Source organism: Nelusetta ayraudi, unplaced genomic scaffold, assembly GCF_046127955.1.
Source record: "Nelusetta ayraudi isolate G7.1 ecotype Tasmania unplaced genomic scaffold, CSIRO-AGI_Nayr_v1 ptg000048l, whole genome shotgun sequence".
NCBI lineage: Eukaryota > Metazoa > Chordata > Actinopteri > Tetraodontiformes > Monacanthidae > Nelusetta > Nelusetta ayraudi.
In genome coordinates, this window is record NW_027466098.1 from 7,511,267 (window position 1) to 7,529,606 (window position 18,340).

At 46.8% G+C, this 18,340-nt stretch overlaps 1 protein-coding gene across 2 annotated transcripts in view; it reads right to left on the reverse strand.

The window, feature by feature from the left end:
- The window catches only part of grik4 (glutamate receptor, ionotropic, kainate 4), a 303,979-nt gene that overhangs the window by 45,401 nt on the left and 240,238 nt on the right, over positions 1–18,340 (reverse strand). For both annotated transcript variants that reach the window (XM_076036026.1, XM_076036025.1), the window contains exons 9-11: positions 17,656–17,817; positions 14,896–15,048; positions 13,067–13,171 (exon numbers count right to left, since the gene is read on the reverse strand). In XM_076036026.1, coding sequence (XP_075892141.1) covers positions 13,067–13,171; positions 14,896–15,048; positions 17,656–17,817 — 420 coding nt within the window. The remainder of the gene's footprint in view (positions 1–13,066; positions 13,172–14,895; positions 15,049–17,655; positions 17,818–18,340) is intronic.

The following is an 18,340-nucleotide window of genomic DNA, read 5'->3' on the forward strand; positions in this document are numbered from 1 at the left end:
ATGCACACGTAAAAAGATTTACGGGGAGAAAATAAAAAAACTCCCGACGCCTTGTACACAGGAAGCCATCTGGATCGCCTCTACGGCTGATTAAAAACGCCACATGTTGCGGCTTTCGGGATGAAGAAAAAAACAAAAAAAAAACAAAGCACTCGCTGTAATTATCCCCCCACCCCTCCGCAATTACATGGGTGTGAGTCAGACACCGGCTTTCATGTCTTAAACGGCCTCCCTTTATTTCTTCATCTCGTTCCCTCAGCTTTCCCCCTGGCTGCGGGGGTCTCAGCTGGAGGAGATCAGACGTCGGCCCCCTCGGCCTCTAAACTCCCGACGCTCCAACCTCGGTGGCAGCAGCTCCGGCCTCGACCACGCGCGCCCTATTGGGCCTGGTTAAGATGTGCTCAGCTCTGCTGGAGCCTGCCGGCAGAGACGGGAGATCCAAGCGCCGCCTCAGTGTGTGTGTGTGTGTGTGTGTGTGTGTGTGTGTGTGTGTGTGTGTGTGTGTGTGTGTGTGTGAGAGAGTGCGGCTACGACGGGGCTCCCGCGATAATGTCCAGAAGAAGGACAGAAGAAAAAAGGAGGCCGTCTTGAATCCACCTGCTGTGCTCTGCCTTCACCTATCATCCTCTTTCTGCACTACCCCTCCGCCCCCCCGACTCTTGTGCTCATCTCTTATTCCGACATACCTGCCCCCCCTCTGCCCCTCCCCCCCCTCTCCCGCCCTCTTCCTCCCCTCGCGTCGCAGCGGCACGGCGAAATTGAATTGAGTGCATCTGCATCCGCGGCTGAGTAATACTGTTCTCAGAGTCGGGGGTGAAGACGTAGAGGAAAGAGAGGGGAGGGCGGGGGCGGGGGCAGGGGCGGGGCGGGGGGTAGGAGCAGATTGGCATAATAAACAGTGGAGTGGGGTTGACGGCAAATAAATACATCCAATACAGGACGAGGAAAAGAACTGAACGAGCACATTCGACCCCCTTTGACTGGAGGGAAGCGTCCTGTAAATAACCGGCCCCGGATCATTTCTCGCAAATTGACGCGGCTCCCAGGAGGCCGAACTAGCATCAACTCCTCCGCTTTGCAGATGCGAAAAAAAACCCCAAAGACAACCGTCAGCGGGAACGGCGGGGAAAAGAACGAGGACGCACGACGCAGATGGAATCCCCGAGCTAACGTATTAGCGTTCAAGGTCAGAAGAAGCGTTAGCAGCCAAGGGTGCCACCGATCCAGCGATCGAATGACAGCGTTGCAGAGAGCAAAATGAGGTGAATTGACTGCGGTTCCAAATATGACAAAAGCATATTTGCAAATGTAGGCCGCTTTGAAAAAAAACAAAAAAAAACCCCGAGCAAATCGTTCGAGGCCAGATCGGCTTCCGAGCGACGTAGCAACTAGCGGCAGACAGGCGGTGGCACGTTGAACCCCTTGATCAAAGGAAATGATCGCTAACGGTGGGTGCGTCTGTGCACCCGTGACCTGACAGGTCCGACCTCACGTGCGCAAGTTGCAAATTGAGGCGCAACCCGCACTGCGGACGGGGAAGGAGGAATACATTTGTGTCACACGCGATGAAATTCAGAGATTTATAGTTATAGATTAGAAAAGCATCTCGCACTGTCATCTATTAGGGTAAGTCGTTTTTGTTTTAAAAGTTGAGCACCATGAACTTTGTGTGTGTTCCAAATGATGAATGACCGTAGTTTAATCATGTTAGCGGGGCTGTTTTTACTTTTAAGAAAGAAAAACAAAAAGCTCTTCACCGCAACACAATTTTATTATTTTCTTCATCACCGTCAACTCGCAGCTCCGAGACGTCTCGTTTGGCCGCCGTAAAAAGGGCTGGAGGCGAGCCGGGCCGGACCATGAATAAGCAGGAGCGTGGTATTCAAATGGCAATTGTTTCCAGCCGCCCCATTTATCACGACCCGCTCGCTCGTGCGCCGGAATCCAGCTGATATGCGAGTTTCATGAATCAAACGCTGAACGTGGCGCAAGACGCTTTTTACCCCGGAATCCGTGGCAGTTTCTACAGCGGTTTGACAAACGAGGGCCACTGTCCCTGGCGTGGAATGATGTTTTATTTCCCCCTGTGAAGAACACAGTAATTGTGATTCTCGGCCCCATTCTTCTCAAGGCTTCAGAGAGGAGGGACAAAAAGAAAAATGTTTCGATGTCAGAAGTCAGATGGAAAAACTTTTCTCAGTTTGCGCTACGACGAAATGCGTTCTTTTGGTGTTGTTTCTTTAGATAGAAATACAATAGGTCTAATCCTCTGAAAACCACAATGTTGCTTTCATTTGTGTTGCTTTTCCACAATCGGAAAAATAACAGTGATGTACGATGTATTGTTTATATTTCCTAACACTGATAAATCCTTTATAATTTCAATCTAGTTTTATGGGCCAGGATGGGTTACTTTCCTGAAGCATAACAGAGGGGAACAAACATTTCAACACGAGCTTAAAAAAACAAACAAAAACAACCAAAAAACAGGAGCGATTGGGGAGGAGTGCAACTGGTGATGAACTTTTAGATGATCAGCATCTTCGCTTTCAGCCAAACCAGCTGGAGCATCTGGGCAGATTAAGTGATCAGGGATCATTTTCAAAAGTAAATTGAACTCATGAGCGGCAGCCGCTCCCCTTCGTCGAGGCAAAGCGCCTTTATCGCCAGCATTTAGCGCTGCAATGATGACTCGACGTTATCGATTACGTCTGCAGCATAAAAAGAATGAAACATCAAAGCGCCGTGTTATTGTTATTGTAAATATATTGTTTGATAAAATCACACTCCAGCCGCTTACGTGCTCATTTGTACCTGCAGTGCAGTATTGGGCGCTGAGGGTGGCAGCGTCGCTCGTTGTTTACATCCCGCAAAAAAAAAAAACGGAGAAGAAGAAAGGCTTCTTCTCTGAAGGAGGCTCGAAAACTCAAAGTTCCTCAAGTTTAGGGATGTTTCAAAGAAAATGAAGCAGCGAAACACGCGAGGTGCAAACTCTGTGAAGCTCACCTGGCAGTCCATGGTAGCACTACGGCGATACGATACGCCAACACCTTAAACGCAAAAATGATCTTTAGTTGCAGCCCTGCCAACATTGCCACTGTTTGCATTCAACAACATTTGGTGTTTTTCTTAAAAAAAAAAACCCCAACAACCTTATATCATTATTCCAAGGTGATGGTGCAAGTGCATATTTGCTTATAAAAACACCATCTACCGCTGCCATTTCGCCCCTTCGCCCTCCTATCTCCACATTACAGACGTCCCCTAGACTGCTGCCGTGAGCGGCTGCCTGATTTTCAGGGTCTGACACCTGCACTCGGCTGCGGCGCGTGTCGGTTTGACTTGAAAATATGTGTTGTCCCACGTCGGGGAGGAAAAACTGTTAAAGCTTCAGCCGTCACCTCACTTTGAACAGCGAGTCGGCTGCGGCACGATAACCGGCAGAAATGGGAAAGTTGCTGCGCAAATGCCTGTAAGCAATATGGATGTGACTCTAAAATTGGGTGTAAATCATTGCGAGGCAACTGGTTGCCCGCGGACCTTATCTGGCCTTGACGCCCTTTAAATTTCAGCCATGCAAAAGACCTGCGATGAAAGGAAGCAGCAGAAAGAGGGAAAGACACCTGGTCTGCAGTTTGTTATGCTACATGTATACTTGTTTTCATGTATAGATTTTTCGTTCCGTTCCGTTCAGACCAATGTCACGTAGTGAAAGGACATGTAGGTGAGTTTCAACATATATATTTTTTTTATATTATTATATTTTTCAACTTTCATCTAGAATTGGGTTTCATTGTGTATTGGCTCATCATAATAGGTCAGAAAAATAAAAAAGTGGCCATTGTGAAAGTTGGGCTTCCACCCCTGGTACAAGTAAATATGTAGGGCCTCAATGTAGCAGAAATAGTGAAAATACGCTGAGTCATGAGGGCAGAACGCACTCTCTGTTTCTGCACAGTGGCAGTTAAGTAAAGGTTAAAAGTATTTAAACCATCATTTTGTGATTTCCATGTCTGTTTTTCAGCATGAGTCGACAGGGGAGCGCAGGGTTTAGGTCCTCAGCTCTCCCGTGGTTCATCTTCCCCTCAAATGCCAAAGACAAACAGGTCAGGTCAATTGGAACTTGTCCGTCGGTGTGGATGTCAGTGTGCTAGTCTGAACTTGTACCCACTGGGGTCTCTGACCTGGGCCCTGGTGTCCTGTTCAACTCCCGTGACCCCCCCTACTTCCCCTCCCCTTCACCTTGGACCCGCCCTCCTCCTTTGAGAGCAAACTGCTGTGGACCCTGTAAGTCTACAGCAAGGGTGGGCAAACTGCTTGACTGGTGGGCCACAATGGGTTGTATAATGTGACAGAGGGGCCGGAGCAGCAGCAGATGGATGGAGTGTTTTGGTGAGCCACCTCATAGGAGGAAACAATCTATCATGGGATATGTAGAACAAGTTGCTTTCATGTCAATTGAAAATGAACCAAAGCAAGCTAGCGCTGAAAACACTGAAAACATGGATGAAATACGGCTATTTTATGACTTACTGACTATTAATATAATTTCTTTAAGTTCAGCGGGGCCACATTGAAAAGCTTAACGGGCCGCAAATGGCCCCCGGGCCATAGTTTGCCCGTGCCTGGTCTACAGACTGCACAAGTTCTGGATCAGCCACAAACAGATAGTTGAGAACCACGACTTTAGCCGCTAAATAACTCGTATCATGCTTCGCTTTAGCCACGCCCACACGTTGGCACACCCTGACATGCCCTCCGGGTGACGCTATTCCCCCTGCATTCCACCGTTTGGCCGCTTTCTCTCAGGTGGCGTCGGTGTGATGAAATGCCTCCGTTAGAGGCGGTAATTAGATGGTCTCTTTTATTGTGAAACGGCTCTAAGATGCACGGACACACAAAAGTCAGTGTGAAGTGCACACACGCACACGCACACCACACTCACACTGAGTGTCTCTCGGTGCTCTGACAGGCAACAGCCGACATTCCCCAAACTGCAATAATTACTCGTTCCGCAACTTCCTCCAATTAACAGCCGTGCTGCTTGTCAATGAGCCTCACACAGCAAGTAAGACTGGTCTATTAAGGCCTCGTGTGTGCACGTGTGCGTGCATGTGTGTGTGTGTGTGTGTGTGCGTGTGTGTGTAGACTGGGCATCTCTGTCGGAGCAGCATGTGCTGTGCTGTGCTGTGCTGTGCTGTGCTGTGCTGTTTGTTTATCTGTGCCTCTGTGTTTGCGCTCTGTTGTGACCACTTGACATGTGTTCCTGTGTGGCCCACTGACAGGCAGGTAGTGGACCTCGCCACCAGTCTCCTGTCACGCGAGCTTTAGAGGAGGCACACAATATGCGTACGGCTCGCTGGTTATTATTATTATTATTTTTTTTAATCTTCCGCCAGGCAGTGACAATTTTCTTTTCTCCTTTTCCCTCTTTTTCCTATCGAGTGCACGCAGCTCTCGAAGCTCCGGCCTGGGGGGGGGTATTCCAGGTTAGGGGTTTAGTGAGAACTCTGAGTGTGTTACCCTGGGAAGGAGGGTTTTCAGCTCTAGGCTTTCACAAAGGGAGTTAACTTTGACTCACGAGGGCGGGTTTTATTCAACAAACCCAGAGTCTCTTTGCGTCTCCTCCCCTGAAACTCTGCCGCTCCTCCAATTTGTGCTGCAGAGTGTCGCCCCTGGAATGAATTAACGCTTGGTTTGATTGATTTGACTTATTGTGGAGGATCCCATCGCAAAGACTGCATTACTTAATTCACAAATAACTACTTCATTGAAATACCATCTTCCCAATCTTTTCTGCAGAGTATGTCTGGCAAGTTTTGATATCCCGATGTATTTTAGCATGTGGAGCGGTGGCAAAATTGAAAACTGAGTTTTGTGTTTAGTATGATTCCAATTGTTTTCACCCAAAGTGTGAGTCTAATTAAATAACAAAGTACAAAGTAGCACATTTGCTCATATTTTTCTCTCATTTTCCACCACGACGCTTCTCTTTTGTGACTGCAGCAGTCATCCCCCCCCCCCACCCCCAATCTAACAATAAGTTGACCAAATGAGCAGAGTTCCAGCAGACTGAGGGACGTGACTTCCTCTTGATGACGGTTGCCATGGTGACCCGTAGTATCGCCGTTCCTTTTAACGTAGGCTTTGTGCCATCGTGGTGCACGCGCTTAATTTAAGGCGAACATACTCAGGGTTGACTGAACTCATTCGCATCAGCTGAACCCGATACCCAGGGCTTACCTTGCTCAGGGTCGGTGAACTCTGAGACGGGGATTGGAGTTGGAGTTTGTTAAACCTCCTACCTGGAAGAATACCACCCAACCATCAGCGCTCCTGGTCTGTCAGAACGGAGAATGTTGCTACCTTGTGTTTGGAGGAAACAAGGTTGAGTTATACGAGCCACTCGCATGCCGCGTACACGGAGTGACGCTGGCTTTGGAGCGTACCCCTGGTGTTGGCACCATCTGCACAATTTACACGCGAGCGCATTTCGCACTCCCACGCGCACCGGTTTTGCACATTAGGCTCTCTTGTCGAGTTCACCTCGCTGGTTTCTTGAGAAGACGTGCGAGTCGACGAAGGGGGGGGTTAATTTGTGTAGAACACGAAATACATTTGACCGGCGCTGCGATGCCAAGTGCTCCATAAAAGTAAAAATAAAATCATGTCTGGTGTGTGTTTTTGTGTCTCCGCGTGAGTGAAACCTCTCCAGCTTTTTATCTATGCAGAAACACAGTTTGCCTCGACTTTCTCTTCCTCGCCGCTACTTTTCTGCCCTTTTCTGTCAAGTTCATTTTCCCTCCTGTCCGCTCCCTCTCGTTTACTTTCCCGGCTCCCTCTCGTTTACTTTCCCCCACCACCAGCACCACCACCACCACCTGTTTCCCTTTGCCGTTTCCTCTGCTGATCATGGTCGGTCACCTGAGCCAGTGGGGCTCCGGCCAGAGCCGCGAGACAATGAAATGCCAACTCCTTACGCCGTCATCAGTGGCCTACCTGGCTGCCAGCAGGAGCAGCTGGGCAATTTACCGTGCCTGCCAAAACCAAACAAATAATGGAATATTGCATAATGTCGCCATATCATTACCTGGGAAGTAAGCTGAGCTAAGGGCCGTCAGGCGTGGGAGCTTTCAGAGACCCGTTTGTTTGAATTCTAATGTGGACGTTAAGGAACTTGGACGAAATGGACAATTTGGTCAGAGTCATTTTGTCCAAGTACCTTGGACAGTTTTGAATCTAGACAGGTACTTGGGCTGAAATGTCACTGTATATGAGAACGAGGTCTCAGCTGACCTATTTGGTTAAATAAAAGTTAAATGGAAAAAAATGGATTCAACAGAGAAAAGAAATAATCAAATTATCAGGTCATAAATTTTAATAACATTTTAATAACTAAGCCAAGTTCTTGACCACCCGCTGTTTCTGAATTACAGAAATAAATGAATATTAACCATTCCTTGCAGACAGAGGTCTCATCAGTCATTAAATGAAAGTGAGGCCAGAGCTGATAGTGGCTACAGTGATGCATAGGCAAAGCACGCACACGCGCTGGGGGTTATTATTCATTATGCCATAAAGTGATGGAGGAGCAGGTGAGAGCTGAGGGCTCTTTCTCTTCCCTCCGCCTTCCTTCCTGTCGCCGTCAAATCAATCTCACCGTGCCAGCGAAAAGTATGGGTCAAGTCCTCGGCAGCAGTGGGAGCAGGCAGACCTGCAGGGGGAGCCGTGAGCGATGGTGCCACGGGCGCGTCATTATTACAGAAATGTTTTTGCCATTCTTATCAAAAACGAGGCACGACCTTGAGACGATTAACTGCGCAAATGTGCAATCGCACTCCAGCCAGACAGCAATTTTGCAAGCAAATCAAAAGTTGTGTATGCCTTTGTAATCCTTTGGAATGTTACGCCCGTTGCTGTGATGTCAGCTAGCTTTAGCTGCAAACTGGCTAGTGGGGTGAAGCACCCGCAGCAGCCTTCCACAAACCTTTGAATTTGGGCGAGGCCAATGTGAGGACATTCGTTTTTACAGCTTTCTCAAATGAGATGTGAAACCAAAGTAGGTCCACGTTCTTGGTGGCACAGTAAGTTTGCCTTTACAAGTGGACCAATTCTTTATGGAAATAGAAATACTTATTTGTAAAGGAAAAGAGTCAACTGCTTTCTGTTACTTACAGAATGTATTCTCTATTCCATTCGCACATTTACCGCTTTAGATTTAATCTATGAAGACAATCCTTCAATGAAACCTTGGGTGTTTTCGCTCTGGCAAAATAACAGTTTGGCACATGGCGCAGCTGTGCATTCACCAAATTTAATCGCCGTTGTTGTTGTTTTTAAACCAACGCCTGGAGGTAAAGGACCCCGCGAAGCTCCTCCACTCCACTCTGCCGAAGACGGGCGACGACAGAGCAGCGCAGGATGGCGGGCTAATGTGTTAAAGAGCCTGCCAGAGAAATCCAATTTGTGACAGTGATTGGTTATAGGGTGCAGGATCCCCCCTCGAGGATGTGACAGTCATAGGAGTGGGCCGATCTATAGCGCAAACACGACGCTGGTGGGTGGCAGGGAAGACAGGCAGTCAAGTCAGAAATGAAGGTTAGTTGATCTTGATTTTTCCCTCCAAGCAGGGCTGGGTGCTTTAAACTGGAAGCCGTGTTGCCTTTTTGGCCTTTGAGGCTTTCAACAATAGGCCGAGAATAGCAACGTGTAATGCCATCTGATGTGGAAATAATTTAGCTAAACTCTGTGTGTGTGTGTGTGTGTGTGTGTGTGTGTGTTTGTGCACCAAGTTCACTGCCTTGCAGCCTGGCAGCTTGCGGGTGGTTAACCCAACAAACAAACCCCTGATCCTGGCGATAAACACCTCTTCTCTTCTCATTAACATATCTGGCCACTCCGCTTTGTAATACTTGCGATTGAAATTATTCTGCCTCATAGCATCCCCCCCTTCTGCCGGGCTGGCTCGGCGCCAGTGTAAACAGTGGCCATGCGGAGAACAGACAAGGTTAATAAAGGCAGACGAGCCACTGTCTGACACTTTTATGAGGTGCGTAGGCCCTTCTTTTTTTTTTTATTCTTTGAGCGCGATCAACCTGGAACCCGTTTTACCTTCTTTTTGCCATCTGAGTGGGTCGCACATTTTTATAACATCAGCGCGGGACGTGGAATTCATTCGAGCCGCCCGAGCCCCCAGACTGTCGCCTTCTCGCCTCTGCGTCTGGTAATAGTATCATAGCGGCTACTTTGCACTGCCGCAGATAAGAGGGCAGCACAAATTGAGCTATCTGCAGAGATGGCAGATTGTTGGATCGCTGATAAGTTGCTGATCGTCATACATAATGCAGCATTGACAGGAAAAACACTGTTGGTCATAGAGGATAGAGGGCTGGGGCTGCAGGCAAGGGAAATACAGCGCATAGGATTTTCCCTGGTCCTATTTAAAGCACCCACAGAGGCAAATCTGAAGGAAACAATGTCTTAAAATCAAGCATCAGGCTCGGTTAAACAAAACAAAAGAAAAACCTTCTCATTAGGTGTAAATTAATGTTTCCTTAATAAAAGTTTGAAATAAAACCTTCAAGCTGTAGAGACAGAATGGGAGCAAAAAAAAACAAAACAGGAAGAGACCTTGAGGGACAGGAAACAATTGGACAAATTGCTATTCATTCTGACGAAACAAAACAAAACAGAACAAAGAAAGGCCCACAAGAAGCAGAGTTGACTTTCTTACTGTGTCCCTGTGTGATTATTGAGAGGCAATTACTGGCCACACAGCTCAGATAGACAGAACGGAGGCTGGGCGGTGTGCATCTCCCTTCACTCTTAATATCCATAACTGGAGAGCACACTGCAGTTATAAAAATTCACACTGTGCACACAAGGTCTGCATTTGAAATGAGTTATTGCAGCCAAGGCACTTGACGTTCCTGGATCTCGGTACTTCTTTTCTCAAGACTCAAGGCCACAAGCAGTACCAGACTTTTAACAGTTGAATTTAGCAAAATTACTAAAAAAATATATACATATAAAAAAATTCAAGAGTTGGAGGCTGAAAGATGAAAAGAAGTTCAAAAGTAGTAGGAAGGTCGGCTTCTCTCCCACCCCTTTGCTGGACAGGTAAGCTGACAGCCACCAGTCTGTGTTGGCAACTGACCAACTGAAGCCTCTGACAGGTTCAAGCTGTGTGACAAAAACAAAACAAATTGCCCCAGAGCCCCGACTGAACAAGGAAGTCAACATCAAACCCGGCTCTGATGTCATGATGTCACCACGGCAACCAGGATTATAGGTTGAGAAAACTGAGAGCGACACCTGCTGGCTGGGAGGTTTAGGGTAACGTTTTTCCCTGTGGCCCTGGCTGCCGAACTCCTTACAGAAAACAGAGGAAAGTAAAGTTTCACTTTTGAAAATAACTGTTTATAAAATCTTTATCTCTATGTGGCCCTGCGATAGACTGGCGACTTGTGCAGGGTGGAACCCCGCCTTCACCCCAACACAGCAGGGACAGTCCCCAGCACCCCCTACGTATCCTGCCTGTCGGAGAAGCAGTGATGGAGGACGGACGGATGCATAATATCTGTGCTTCCGTGTGCAGTGAGAAGCCCCGCGCCTGATAATGATCAATACCTCCCTCCACTCTGCCGGTTCGTTTTACGATAATGTTTTATTCAATTTCAATTACACTAGAAAGTATAGCTTTCATCCTCTTCTGGACCCTTCAGTGCAAACACGCTGTCAGTTTATGAGGAAAACGTCGCCGTCTTATAGATTCCAAGACAGTATTCAGAAATGAAGCCGCGCCGTCCTCTCGGCCCGCCGGTCAGCCACCATCAGCTGGTCCGCAGTTTTAAAAATTTCAAACGTCAGACATGGTTAACGTCAAGGAACATCAAATATATTACCTTCTGATTCTGATTTCGCGCGGAAAAACACTTTGCTGTCCCTCGTCGGGGTCCTCAGAGGTTACGCGGAGTAATTGGACGACACTGAGCATGGATCCCGTGCAATCACTCACCTCGGAGAAATTGACGCGGCACATAGCGCGGGAGCCCTGGCCATCCATTCATTATCAAAGCCGAAGCTGTTCAAGGCTTCTTGTCACTTACATTTCATTAGTGACTGCTTTCAGCCTTTCTAATCCTGGTAAATGTGTTCAATTTGGACCAAACCGCAAAGTATTAGAAATCGTTTTTTCTCGCCCCGGCGCGGCGCGGAGGCAGGGAGATGTCAGAGGAGGCCAGATTCAAAGATTGTGCGCGGCTTGTTGGAGCGGCTGGTGTTGCATGCCGAGTGCTTTTGGCAAATGAACGAGCACAATGACGACGTCTCTCTGTTGGAGGCGTCTGAGGGCGGCAACCACTGAAGCAGCACTGTGAGGACCAAATAGCCTAATCATGTATGTATGCATGTATGTATGTATCAATATTTAGTTAGAAAGTTAGTTCAAGGAGTTAGGAGTTAAGTAAGTTGAGCAAGTCAGTTAAGTGAAGTCTGTAGTTAAGTTAGTTACGTTAAGTAAGTACGAAGTTAAGTAGTTAAGTTTTTCAAATATTTCTATTTGTATTTTCCACATTTTCAGGACGTAAGCAGATTTGATAGGAAGGGTATTAATTATATATTCCAATTTTGCATTTAGTGTGCATCCTGCAATATATAATGAAAAACCAATAACAGCAGCTGTGGCAGCAAAGAGGCCTTGTTGTTGTTGTTGTTGTTGTTGTTGTTTTTAGTATAGTAAAGCCACTTTGCACTGCAGCCCAAGTTTTCAGATTTTCCCTCAAAGGTATTTTAAATCTGGGACTGATGTAGGGTGAGTGTTTTCAAGACTCCCCGCTGAACAATCCAGTCGGAGTCACCCTAGTGCCATAAAGGCAACTATAACATCAGCTGCAAGTGGTGCCCTATGGAGAGTGGGACTGTGCTCAGCAATAAAGGGGTACGATATAGGTGGCGAAAATGGCGACGTGGGAAAAATCACTCTATTCATATTTAAATTATTCTAGCGCGCCGCGTGACGCTAAAGGCCGATTGCGCTGACCATGGCCGACGCCACTGCATGTGATGACAGTGTGAGGTACAACACGTACACTGGACTTGTCTTCTTGTAGCGACTGTGTCTCCCCTCTCATCTAAGAAGCATCTCACTGACAACTAGAGGCTATTTTAGGGGGATTGAGACCGTTGTGGGGGTTGTTCACACCTTACACACACTACACACACATTACTGTGGTACATTAACACTCCACTGACGTGACATTCTGCTGTGACTTCAGGATAAATGAGCGGGAAATAAATAAACTTCTTGTCGTCAGGCCAAATCCAGCAGTGTGCCAAAATGCCACATGGACTTTCTACGCCAAATCACAATCTGATTCTAATGTATCTGACAATCAATTATACTAACTGTGTCTGAAGTTTGGAATTTTAGAGCTGAATGTCTCCCACCAACCAGCGGGCCGAGTGACCGTGGCTGAGTCAGAATAAGACGACGGTGATGCTTTCCTTATCAACTGACATCAAACTGTGGCAAACAGAGTGCATTTGCTCCACGGCCTCAAAAGCAGATGAAAGTTATACTTTGTAGTATAATTAAAATTGATTAAAACATTATTGTTAGGGGGTCCAGCAGAGCAGAGTGAGATATTGATCATGATCAAGCTCAGTTCAGATTTTTGATTAGCAGGGAGCCTGGAAGCACAGAACTGCATGTTATGAATGCATAACATGCAGCGAAGGCAGCACTGGACACTTGAGTAGTCGCCTTTCTTATTCAGTCCGGCCGACTGAATTTCAAAAGTGAAATTCAGTCAGACAAAATGTATACCTCCCAGCCAGTAGGTGTCACCCTCACTATCGTCTCACGGTAATCCTGGTCGCTGAGTTAACTCGACTAACCCCGAGTTAAATTTCTGAAAGCTGCTCCAATCACACAGTTGGTTGCTGCAGTGTGCAGAGACTGTGCTGGCGGCACTTCCATCTCTGGATGAGCTGCTAAACCTCTTCAGGGACTTTTAGCCTTTTAAGTCCAACAGCGTCTCGTAGTCGATTCATTTGACTGACTCACCTGTCTGAGGCCGTCCTTGCTGTTCTGCATGATTCTCAAGGCGTAGTTGGATCGCTGGCCCTTGCTGTTGAATTCAATGTGGCCCGTTAGACCGTCCAACTCTACCTATCCAACACAGAGACAGCGACACATTCAGAGAGGCCCCTTTTCTTCGTTTGGGCCGCATGCAACACAAGGAAGCACCACGAGCAGACTTATCAGACAAATTACCGCACGGTCCCCGATGTCTAATGTGATCTATCTAATCTGATCTGATCTAAAGAACTTGTTCTCCCTTAATGGGAGCAAAAGATTTGTTTATCCCAGCTGACAGCTCATCGCTCTCCTCGCCGCTCCGCCGTCTCTCCGCTAGATAAACTCGTCCGCGTGATGGAGTCGAGCGCATCTGCCGTCAGGGAAAATATGTTGCCGGGAGAAAGTCTGGGAATAAACACAAGATCCCGGGTTGCACTTCTGAATAATGCGATCGCGTTGCTTGAGAGTTGGAGACACGTAAATCTGATAAGCACCTCTTTAGCACAATGAATATGAATCAATGCAGAGGTCACGCGTGTCCACCAATGGGAATATTTCCTGGTTGACACGTTGTCAGCCAGAGAAAAAAAAAATATTTTCCAGTGTTAAAAGTGCCCGCACTCTTCATCAGACCTTCACTGTTCTGTAATCATTGGGACGTTACATGGCCTGAGCTGATACGCTCGCTCCGACTCGCTCTACTTTCATCCTCCCGCTCTCCCAAAAGAGCAAAACTTTGTTCGGCGTATTCTTCTGAGTATTCTTCAAGTCTAAACTTAGGCTACGATGTTTGGTTTTGCCTTTCATCCGTAGACAGAGTCGCAAAAATGGGAGCCTTTCGGAAATCTCTATATAAAGATGCCGTGTTTACGTGTTCAAAGTTTTTGGCTCCGCCCCTTTCTTTTCATCTTTTATCTGGCTGTAGTTTGACTTATTCTACTACTCTATATGGTAAATGTATATATATATATCCCTGCCACTGCATCGGACGAGAGGCGGTTTCTGGAATTTGATTAGCTTTTTCTTTTCCCAGAGTGATATTCAGAAGTAACTCCATTGTAAGTCCGCACAAATAACTGACTACCTCTGTGGAAGGCCATTGTTGGCTGCTGCCGAGAATTTCTATGAATGTTCCTTTTCCATTTTACTCCTGGCTTTCTTCTGGGCTAGCGTGTCCTTAGAGGTTACACTGCAGCCTCTTAGTTGTAGACTTTGCTTGACAATCCAGACAGTGCGGTTGGATTTGAAGGCGATTATACAAAAGTACAACCGGTGTGTGGAGACTTTTTTTTTTTTTTTTTTTTTTTTCACTTTTTAAACCACAGACCTGAACACATTTTGCAACAATACACACACAGTACACAGTAGAATGAAAAACAGAAAGCAGGAGTTTCACTTTGGCAAAAGGTAAAAAAACTAACTTTCTTTTTAAAAAGTGCATTGTGTTTTTGTTTGATATGGACAAAAAGTGTCACAAAATATTTATGTTTTGCTCTCCTGAAGGCTGCCTGCCAGACTTCAACTTTTTGCTGCTTCACTGATCTTCTGCAACAAAACTGCGTTGTTTTGCCAAAACAAACAAACAAACAAAAAAAAGCTTCCATATTTATGCCTAACAGTATATAGCAGTATTCAGCGTACTGCATGCACTCACCCTGATGTTGGCAGGAGTGTGTGCCTCTGCTAGGCAATGCTAATAAACTGCTAACGACTACTAGCCTCTCCCAGGAACAGGAAGCGAGCGGGTGGGGTCTCGCCAGCCTCCTTTGCTTCCACCCGCCTCCACCCGCTCCAGCTGAGGAAAACAAACTTACCATCCTCAGGTAATTCATGAGGCTGGTGCCGTGGGCCCAGATATTGGAGGACTTGCAGGAGAGCTGCATGGCACCGACACTCTGGCTACGGTTCAGCTCCTGGACCGCTGCCGCCACCGCATACACTGCATCAAAGAGCAGAGCCGAGGAGAGCTGCAGGGGGAAAGAGCGGAGGAAGAAGAGGAAGGTGACTACATTATGCATTGACGCGCGCGCACATGCCGAGGACTCGGTTGTAACGCGGCCCTGAAGTGTAACGCACCGGCGGCAAGCGGTCAGAGAGGGGTTAACCCATCCCTGGAGTGGCACCGAGATTATTCCATTAGATCATTAGGGAAGACTCTGATCTGCTGACGGCGGCGAAAACCGCCACTGTCTCTCTCTCTCTCTCTCTCTCTCTCTCTCTCTCTCTCCGCGTCTTTGGGAGACACTCCGCACTTCCCGCTCTCGGTCCCCGATGAAGCCGGCACTCCCCGACTCTTCCAATTACAGCGCGCCTCTCTCAGCGAGGGCCAGGAGAAGCGGCGGGAAGGAGTCAGACTCCTCTCTCATCTCCCCTGTACAAACACCCGCGTCGTCGCTGCCGACACGTCTCGTAATGGAAACGCTTGTAAAATACGGGGTTTCTCTGCGTCGGGGAAGAGTCTGACCCGACCGGCTCCCCGCGTGACGGCACTGCAGATGAACCGCTCAGCCGGCCGCCATGAGGGATACTGATGGAGGAGCCACGGAGGATTGCGATGCACTGTAAGGTTTAAATTTGGGAGTTGAACCAAATGACATTACAAGCTAAAGTTGACTCTTTGCAGCCGGGAAGTCGGGAAGTTGGGCTCCCCCCCGCCCCCCCAACCTGTTTCAATCACCCAGGTAAAAGTGGTAAAAGTAGTTGTCTTAGTGCAATACATTGACAAAGCAGTCGAGGTTTCCACTATTTCGTGGCAGCTGATGGTTTGTCATCTTCTGAAGTGTGGAGTCAAAATTTGACAAAATAGTGTGACGGCAGCAGACGACTCATCTATGATTTAAGTTTGCGGATTCTTTTTTATTTTCAAAATAAAAGTATTTATAGCAAGCCTCCAAGTCTTCCTCTCAGCTGCTTGCATTGAATTACATTTACTCTCAGTCAACAGTCGCAGGTCAAGTGCACCAGCTGATAAATTCCACTGTAATCCACAGCGACTCTTCTTCAGGGGGGGGCTTCCTCAACTTCAAACTTCTGTTAAAGCAAACTGGATACTCTACAACTTTAAAAGATCATTAAGAACACTGTGAGTCTTTATCATTGATAGTGCTTCACGTTTTTCTCCTGCATCCACAAGTAAGGAGGTCACATTTGGGCGTGTTTTTTTTTTTTCTTTTTCTTTTTCACGTGCATGGGCCCCACAGTAACATATCCCCTAGACCTAATTACTGGTAATGAAAAGACAGCAAATTATCTATGTGCATGCGTGAATGAGTTAATCACTTTCATGCTCTGCCTTCCTTTATTCTCTCTAGATGTTAGCTAATTAATCACAAGTCCTAATCGCTGCAGGCTGAGGAGCGTTCGAGTGACCTGCTACTCTTGGAAAAAAAAAAGGGGGGAAAAAAACAACAGTCTCCCATGTGGAGTTCAAACTAATCCCAACCTGCTTTATTAGTGGCCTCATGTGAAACAGATTGAGGTGACAAAATTCTCTCCCCCCCCCAACTTCAAACAGAAAGAGAGATTATTTCATTATTTGCCTTTGCTGAATTCCTTGTGTCTAATGAAGCCCTTAAGAAAGACTTTATAATCACCGGATGCTTTCTTTATCTCTGTCCCTGCCCTTTGAAAAAAAAAAAAAAAAAAAAATCCAGGATAGTATTTTTTTTTTTCCAATTATTGTTGTTCTAAGTTCAAATGTTCTGTATTTAACCATTATATTATACTTGGAAAGATACAGTAGCCTCCCTCATGTTTAATTCACTGACTATTGGTCTTCTGAAGATTAAGTAAAGAAAATCAAAATACAGGATGAATTGCAGGGTAACACTTGCCAAGTGCCTGTTGGCAGGTGGCTTACCTATTTACACATCAAGTCTTGGCAATTGTCAACACATAAAAACAGGAATCCAAAGAACAAATCATGCAATTTGGAAAAAAAAAAAAAAAAAAAAAAAAAGTCTGGCTTGTAGCTTGATGACAGGAGACAAGTTGAGGGTTGCAGGAACTGGCACGTCCCCTGACAGTGCATGGGATGTCATCTGGAATATAGATGGAATATATTTTTTCCTTCACCGTCCATATAAGAATTTGGCAAAGGTTCTCCTACCTAAAACTTTAGTTTTGAATCCAATAACATTTAGCAAAAGAGAGTGATTTCTTTTTTGGGAGGAGAAAATAAAACTTTGTTGTCATCGGATGACATTTCTCTTGAGAGTCACTCTTTTTCTGAGTGCCCTTGAATCGCTGAAAGCCAATTTTTTTTTTGATTTTGTTTTAAAAAAAAAAAGTGCAGGTAAGAGGAGAACAGGGAGAATGTCGTTATAAAGTGAAGAGGACAGGTACCAGATGCTGCTAATGAGCTGTTTGGAAAAACCACAAGTGCCACCAGCAACTGGTGCGACTGCAGCAAAAACACAAATGTCACCCTTGTGTTTCAAAACGACTTTAGCATTTTTTCAGCTCATCTCTAAATAAAAGAACCCGGAAGGCACCGGTTTTCAGATTTAGCGTCAAACCACTTCCTGTTCCCGCTAACGGCCTGCGTGTGGCGCTTCGGTCGCGTGTGCACCTACCGGCGTTCCAGCGAAGGGCGCGTGGTCGCAGTTCTCCTGCCAGGAGCGGTTGAGGCTGAGCGCAAAATCCTGGTAGAATGGATGAGTCTCGTTGAAGACGGAGAAGCCGACGATGTTGACTCGCTGGTCCGCGACATCATCCAGCCGCAGCAAAGTGAATTCCTGCGGGGAAGACGGCAGGAGAACGGATTATCGGACCGCGCAGATGTTTGCGCCGCCGTGGCGGAACGCTAATTATCTAGTCTGGACGGGTGCGGCTAGCGCGCTGCGTTGCCCTCCAGGTAGAAAGGGCACATGTTAATCAAACATGTTAACATCCAATTAAATGCCTTCTATTTAGTTTTCATTAATTCCCATTAACGCAGGTGATGGACGTGCGAATGCCACGCGGGTTTGCTCGCTACGACCGTTTCGCTATGCATGGCTACACAAAACCATGCATTTTGACGCCGGCCATTTGCATACCCTGACACGCAGGTGAGTGGACGAACCGGACCGCGGCAGACAAAGGGAGAGCCTCGAGGCAGATTGGAAACTCGCAGAAGAGGAGGGTGAGGGAGTGGAGGACAGAAGTGGCAGAAAATAATTCACATTCAAAACCTACTTAAAAGTATAGATACCTGTGTAAAGAAATACTTTGGTAAAAGTAAAAGTAGTGGTTCAACTCCTTTACTCAAGTAAAAGT